Source organism: Neophocaena asiaeorientalis, unplaced genomic scaffold (genome assembly GCF_003031525.2).
Source record: "Neophocaena asiaeorientalis asiaeorientalis breed wild unplaced genomic scaffold, Neophocaena_asiaeorientalis_V1.1 scaffold418, whole genome shotgun sequence".
Lineage (NCBI taxonomy): Eukaryota > Metazoa > Chordata > Mammalia > Artiodactyla > Phocoenidae > Neophocaena > Neophocaena asiaeorientalis.
In genome coordinates, this window is record NW_020175731.1 from 3,946,081 (window position 1) to 3,954,139 (window position 8,059).

General features: G+C 45.5%; 1 protein-coding gene across 1 annotated transcript in view; it reads left to right on the plus strand.

Annotated features, from left to right (window-relative positions):
* The window catches only part of LOC112391026 (putative tetratricopeptide repeat protein 41), a 66,247-nt gene that overhangs the window by 22,346 nt on the left and 35,842 nt on the right, over positions 1–8,059 (plus strand). Inside the window, 3 exon segments of the mRNA XM_024732126.1 lie at positions 315–419; positions 764–968; positions 3,545–3,706. Of these exon segments, the coding sequence (XP_024587894.1) occupies positions 315–419; positions 764–968; positions 3,545–3,706 (472 nt within the window).

Here is an 8,059-nt window from a genome sequence, read left to right on the forward strand (position 1 = left end):
GTATTTTATTGGAGTGTAGTTGATTTACAATGTTGTGTTAATTTCTGCTGTACAGCAAAGTAACTGTACCTGATTTTTAAATAGGTGTCATCACTCCCGCCAGAGAGAGCGGTCCATATGCCTTTCAGAACCCAACGAATCACAAGAGAGCACATTTCCACGGAATCTTGGTCAGATACTTCCAAAGGCAAACGGCTTTCTGGAGAGTGTATCAAGAGCTGCCTTGGCACATGAAGATGAGCGGCTGCTGGGAGGATTTGTGCAGCTTTCTCTCAAGTCCTAGGTAAGTCTCGTTTTTATATTGTGTTCGGCAGATTTCGCTTTTCCTTTTGCTAAGCGCTGCACTGAGGTCTCCGTGGTCCCCTTGAGCGAGACACATCCATTCATGTATTCATTCAACACCGGTTCATTCAGATCCGGTGAAGATCAGATCTCCAGGGTGGGGTAGAAGTCCTTCCTGATAATGCTTCTAACGGATAATGCTACACGTTGATCAAGCAATAACGCTATTAGTAGCTTGTCATCACATGGGTGTCATGGTGATGGAAGGGGCCAGGGGCTGGGTTGAAAGTGGGAGGGAATTGCCTAACGTTTCAATGTGTGAGGATTTTCAAGACGTAAATGGACCTAGTTCAGAATGTGTCCCTTTGGACCAGGCCGGAGCCATCCACAGGGCCCTTCTGGGGATTCTGCAAGCATGTTGTTGTCTGTACAATCAACTAAGGTGCCACTGGTTAGTCTCTTGTGTTACTCCGGCCCCCAGGGCCTGCTCAGCAGGGAGTCCTGGCCTCCATCACTGCCTTTGACACCTTCCGTCTTCCTCACCCTTCATGTTCAATCAAGGCCAAGTCCTTAGATTTTACTTCCATAGAGCCTCTCATGTCCATTCTGTCATCTCTACCCGGCCCTCATTTCCCCTCTCTGGTCAATCTTCGTGAAGCGAAGCTGTCATTACGTCACCGCGTGTGGTAGTTGTGTCCACCGTTGGGTCTTACCTCCCACCGGGTTGGTAGAGTCAGCCCATGGCCGTGTGTGTGCGGGGCTTGGGGGTGCGGGGGATCCTTGAAGTCCCTCCAGGACTGTGTAGGTTCCTTGTTTTCCTTTTGGGGTTGCTAAAAGTACAAACCACAAGGCCAAGTATCACCACCTAAGCAATAGAAGATGCATTAGATTCAGAACAAGGTTTAATTATAGCAGGAAACCCGTATAATAACATAGGAGGTCTAGCCGGCTGCCTGGGCTCCTCACACATTTGTTTGTCTGCCATGGTTACGCAGCTGCACACAACCTGGAGTCAATCTGCCCTCTTGGGTGCCGCTGGAATATTCTTCCAATGAGGTTTTCGAGAAATCCTGCGTTATAGTCTGCGATTTCAGGAGAGCTGCCCTCTTTATTGAAAGGTCTGGGCAAATGCTGCCACTCCTCCAATTTAATTCAACGGTCTTTGCTGAGTGCCTAGGTTATGCCAGGCATGATGCTAGATGCCAGGGATACAGCGATGGACACGACAGACGTGGTTCCTGCCTTAATGGAGCTTTTGCTGGCGTGCAAAAGATAGACACTGTGGAGCAATCCAGCCTGAGGGGAGTGCTACACAGTGGTGGCACAGAGCCTAGAGCGGGGACGTGTGACCTGGCCTCAGGGACAGTGGGCGTCACCCCTAAGCAGTGACATTTCACCTGAGACTTGGAGGATGAGTGGGAGCTGGTTGGACAAAGGGCAGAGGGAACAGCCACCCAGAGTCGGGAGGAAGAGTGGTGAGCATGAAGGACTGAACAAGTCCATTATGGGCACGTGAGAGGTGGGCATGAAGGGAGTCCCGGGGCTGCAGAGGCAGGCAGGCACCCAAGTATGGAGGGTCAAGCTAAGGATCTGGCTCTGATCTGAAGAGCAGTGGGAAGCCATCGGGGGTTTAAGCAAGATGGTGCCAGGTTTGGTTTTGAAAGTTCTCTCTGGGTGCGGTGTGAAGAATGAAATAAAAAAGGGACAAGCTTGGCTTGCCAGACATCTGATAGGGGTAATGACCCAGGTGAGAGGCGATGTTGGCTCTGACAAGGGGGAGGCAATGGGAACGCAGGGGAAGGTTGGGAGGTAGAATCCACGGGACTTGATCATGAAGTGGGTACAGGAGATGGAGGAGTCAGAGGTGCCTCCCATGGTTCTGACTTGAACGACTGGCCATCATCCAAAACAGGAAACACTCCCAAAGGAGCAGCTTTAGGGGACAGAAGCTGTGCTGAGTTTGGAGTGATGGTAGAATGTTGGGAAGAGATATTCTCTGGGCTCAGGGAAAGACAGCCGGGCCAGGGATACATGCATACTGTGGGCATTGAAGCCAGGAGAGGGGATGAGGGCATCCAGGGACAGGAAGAAGGGAGGTGGGCCTAGGACAAAACTTCGAGGGGTGAGCAGAGAAGGATGCAGCGAGGAGAAGAGAAAGAGGGGTTACAGAGATAGGAGGAAAACCAGGAGACTAGGGAGTTAGAAATTCCCAAAGTGAGGATGGATATCAATTAAATGCATTCAATTGAGTGTCTAATATTCCATTTTAAATGATTTTCTTCTCTGTGCCATGTTGAAACTCTGCTCTGATGCCCCTACATTTTTAGCAAGTCTGTTACAAACTATTTGGGGGCAGGAGGGAGAGCCCATCGTGTTGCACATTTACGGCAGTGTGGGTCGGAAAGGGGACAGCAAGCAGCCTCGGAAAGCCACTGCCTTCTGAAGCACAGGCCCAGGTGGGACGAGGCGCCCTGATGGGAGCAGGGGTTTAGGGCCAAGCGCACAGGTAGAGGCAGCCATGACTGCGAAGCAAGACTGGCCCAGCTGGGGAGTGGATGCAGGACAGAGATTCCTTTCCCCAAATCCACCAGTGGGGAGAAGTGACCTGAGGAAGGAAGGGCCAGATCCTGCTGCCTGGTGGAGAGGAGCTTTCCAGGTAGGCACACTTCCAAGTAGCACGAAAACTCCGATTCATGGGGACCTCAGAGCATCCTTGCCACCAGAGTGCCTAGCCTCCCTCCCCATGCGGGAGATGGTTAAGAATTCTCTTTTTGAGGCTCCTTCTTCCTTATCTGCATTCTGTTCTGAAAGGTAAATAAGCTACTTATACTTTTGACCCCTACCTGCTTCTGGTAGGTTCCTTTAAAAGTGAGAGTTTTCTAAGAGTGCCCAGTGGCATTAGTTTGACTGCGGGTGGAAGACAGTCTGACATCTCTCCTGGTCCACCAGGCTGTTGCTCTGTATGCCCTGTTCTCAGTTCTCCCTCCCGACTGTGTGGTTTGGCTCCCTCTTGTGGCTGCAGCAAGAACAAGAAGCCTAATTTCTTGGCTTCATGGAACGATGCGCAGTTTCGAGTTTGGGACTCGCTTCTCCCTTGATGTTTCCTGACCCACCCCTACCCTACCCAGCAGCGCTGGCTGGGGAAGCTGCACCTCTGATTGATAGGCCAGTAGAGAGGTCTTTGAGTCAAGAAGACGACTTTTATGGTCAGGTCAGTTTTTACAGGCTCTCTTCAACGTGATGCTTTTGATTTTGGCTGGAGCCCTGGGTCACATCAGACTGAAGAAAACCCATTTCTGGCTGCAGTTGCATTTTTGGACAATGTCAAAGGTGAGAAGAAGATGTGGCAGAAGGATGAGCCCCAGCCTGGCTCCGTCTTGACAGGTGGCTGGCTGGCTGCCCTCCAGGCGGTGGGTGGGGTGGGGTGAGGAGAATCATCTTGTTTTTAAGCGGCAGGCTTTCCTATTAGGGCAAAGGATAAATGCATTACATTCCAGGATCTTGTCAGAAGATTGTAGTACCTGGGAAAACACCAGCTTTTCATGATTAATGTATGAATCTTTGCCCTTGCTACCTCCAGAATCTCTAAATATTTTGGGTAAATGGGACAAAATCGCTCTACAGAAAAATTAAAAGAATAAAAGGCACAATTTGCTATGGCCACAGAAAATATGAAATCTCTAAGAATAAATTTAATAGGAAATGTGCACAATCTTTATTCTTATAAAGAAGCTTCAGAATTACAGAAAATAAGATTTCAGTATGTGGGGGGCACACATATTCTAGGATGGGGCAGCTCAATGTTATAAAGCTGTCAGTTCTTCCCCAGTCGGTTTATAGATGTAAGACAATTCTGACTGAAACCCCAACGGGATGAAAACACTTCTGAATTTTCATAATGATTCCAAAATTCTTGGAGAAAAAATATACGAGAGTAAGAGTTTAAAATAATGAGGGCAATTTGAATTTCAAGTTATTTAAACATATTATGAAGCAATAATAATACTTTTAAAAATGCTACTGGCAGCAAAAATAGCTCAGTTGAACAAAATAGAATGCTCAGACAGACTCAGGTGCAGATACAAGAAATTAGTAAATGATAGAAGCTTTTCAAATTAGATGGATTATGGAATAAATAGTGCCGTGATAATGATACACTATTTGGTAAATATAGTTAAGTTACCTGAAACATTGCACCAAAAGAAATTCCAGGAGGATTAGAGTTAAATATAAGAAAGTGAAATTCTATATAAAGAAAACTATAAGAAAATATGGATGAGTCTAAGCAAGAAAACAAAAGAGTAAATCATGAAAGAGAAGATAATTGATAAATCTGTCTAAATAAACACATGAAGTTCCCATATGTAAAACAAAACAACACAAATCAACTCTGAGAAAGTCAGAAACACAACTACAAGGCAAGTGATAACTGGGAAAAATATTTGTAACACACACAACAGACAAAGGATTAATAGCAATATTTCTAATATGTAAAAATGCTCTTAAAATCAATAAGAAAATGATGAACACTTCAGTAAAAATAGGCAAGATCACGAACAGGTCATCCAAAGAACATTTTCAGTCCTTGTCTGACTTGACTTCTTAGCGTCAATGGATTTTTTTTTTTGCGGTACCTCTCACTGTTGTGTTGTGGCCTCTCCCGTTGTGGAGCACAGGCTCCGGACGCGCAGGCTTAGCGGCCACGGCTCACGGGCCCAGCCGCTCCACTGCATGTGGGATCTTCCCGGACCAGGGCACGAACCCGTGTCCCCTGCATCGGCAGGCGGACTCTCAACCACTGCGCCACCAGGGAAGCCCCGTCAATGGATTTTTTGACCTGGCCCTCCTCTTCTAAACATTCTGGTCTCTGTTTTACTGGTATATACTCCCATGGTTCATCTTCCATCTCTCTGGCTGTAGCTTTTCTGTCTCTTTTTTAGTTCTTCCTCTTCTACCTGGCTTCTAAGTGTTAGAATTCCTTAAGGCTCTTCTCTCATTCATTAATTCCACTGTAAGAATATTACCTGTGTCTATGGCTTTAGTGATTGTTCATGTGTATGTGGCTCACACATTCACTTCCCCAGGCATGCTTATCGTCTGAGCCCCAGATTCACATACCCAACGACCTACTTTCCACTTGAGTGATGTCTTCAAAGCTCCTCAAACCCAGCACATCTAAAACTGAACTCATGAACATCCCTCCAAAACAGGGTCTGTTCCAGGGACTGTCTCTCAATTTACCACCTTGGAGTAATCCTTGACACTTTTCTCTCCTTTATCCCCTCCCCAAATACGTTTCATCACTGAGTCCTGGCAGTTTTTACTTCGTAAATGTTTCTCAAACGTGTCCACCTCCACCATCACTGCCCTTCTCTAAGCTGTCAGGGATGTTATACACAGTTGTGATTAGAATATGCATTTAAGGGCTTCCCTGGTGGTGCAGTGGTTGAGAGTCCGCCTGCCGATGCAGGGGACACGGGTTCGTGCCCCGGTCCGATCCTTCATGCATGAGGATCCCACATGCTGCAGAGCGGCTGGGTCCGTGAGCCATGGCCGCTGAGCCTGCGCGTCCGGAGCCTCTGCTGCGCAGCGGGAGAGGCCACAACGGTGAGAGGCCCGCAAAGAATATGCATTTAAGATTCCTCCATGTCTTTTCATGGCTTGACACCTCATTTCTTTCTTTCTTTCTGTTTTTAGTAGTAGAAATATGTTTATTTATTTATTTACTTACTTACTTATGGCTGCGTTGGGTCTTTGTTGCTGCGCGCGGGCTTTTTCTCTAGTGGCGGCGAGCGGGGACTACTCTTCGTTGCAGTGCGCAGGCTTCTCATTGCGGTGGCTTCGCTTGTTGTGGAGCACGGGCTCTAGGCATGCGGGCTTCAGTAGTTGTGGGACGCAGGCTCGGTATCTGTGGTTCACGGGCTCTAGACCACGGACTCAGTATTTGTGGCACATGGGCTCAGTAGTTGTGGCTTGCGGGCTGTAGAGCTCAGGCTCAGTAGTTATTGTGTCCCCTGCATCGGCAGGCGGACTCTCAATCACTGCGCCACCAGGGAAGCCCCTCATTTCTTTTTAATGCTGAATAATATTCCAGGGTACGAATGTACCACAGTTTACCTATTCACCTATTGAAGGACAAACGTTTGCTATAAACATTTGCATACAAAGTTTATTAATCAGTTGAGTAAATACCTAGGAACATGATTGCTGGATTGTATGGTAAGACTATGTTTAGCTTTATAAGAAACTGCCAAATCGTCTTCTGAAGGGACTGTACCATTTTGCATTCCCATGAGCAGTGGATGAGAGTTTCTGTTGTTCTATATCCTTGCTGGCATTTGGTATTGTCAACTGTTTTGATTTTAGCCATTCTAACAGGTGTGTGGTGATATCTTATTGTTTTAATTTGCAATTCCCTAATAGCAAATAATGTTGAGCATCTTTACATATCTTATTGTTGAGTTTTAAGAGTTCTTTGTGTATTTTGGATAGAAATCCTTTATCAGATATATATTTTACAAATATTTTCTCCCAATCTGTGGCTTGTCAGGGCCCAGCCGCTCCGCGGCATGTGGGATCTTCCCGGACCGGGGCACGAACCTGTGTCCCCTGCATCGGCAGGCGGACTCGCAACCACTGTGCCACCAGGGAAGCCCCTGTGGCTTGTCTTTTCGTTCTCTTAATAATGGCTTTCACAGAGCAGAAGTATTAAATTTTAATAAAGTCTAACTTAATATTTTTTCATGAATTGTGCCTTTGGTATTGTAACTCATCACCAAATCCAAGGGCACATAGCTTTTCTTCTGCATTTCCTTCTAAAAGTTTTATAGTACTTCATTTTATATTTAGGTCTATTATCAATTTTGAGTAATTTTTTGGTGAAAGTGTAATGTCTGTGTCTAGATTAATTTTTTTTACACATGGATGTCCAATTATTCCAGCACCATTTGTTAATTAGACAATCTCCATTGAATTGTCTTTGCTACTTTGTCAAAGGTTGGCTGGACATCTATAGAAGATTTTTATTGGGATTGCTTTTAATCTATAGGTCAAGTATCTTAACAGTGCTGAGCGTTCCAATCCATCAACATGGTATGTCTGTTTATTTAGATCTTCTCTGATATCTTTCATCAGACTTTGGTAGTGTTATGCATATAGATCATATACATATTTTGTTAGATTTATACCTAAGTACTTCATTTTTGGTGTTCTATTATAAATATTAACATGTTTTAAATCTCTAATTCCAGTTGTTCATTGCTGGTACATAGGAGAGCAATTGGCCTTTTTTTTTCTTTTGGCTGCATTGGGTCTTAGTTGCGGCATGTGGGATCTTTCCTTACAGTGCATGTGTTCTCTCTAGTTGCGGCTCCCGGGCTCCAGATCATGTGGGATCTGTAGCTGTGGCACACGGGCTCTCTAGTTGAGGCGTGTGGGCTCAGTAGTTGTGGTGCACAGGCTTAGTTGCCCCATGGCATGTGGGATCTTATTTCCCCGACCAGGGATTGAACCCACGTCCCCTGCATTGGAAGGCGGATTCTTTACCACTGGACCACCAGGGAAGTCCCACAATTGGCTTTTTTTTTTTTTTTTTCACAATTGGCTTTTGAATGTTAATCTTGTATTCTGTAATCTTGCTATAAATGCTTATTATTTCCAGGAGGTATTTTGTTTATTTTTTTGGATTTTCTACATAGACTATCGTGTCATTTGTGAAGAAAGACTTTTATTTCTTCCTTCCATATATATATATATATATATATATATATATATATAT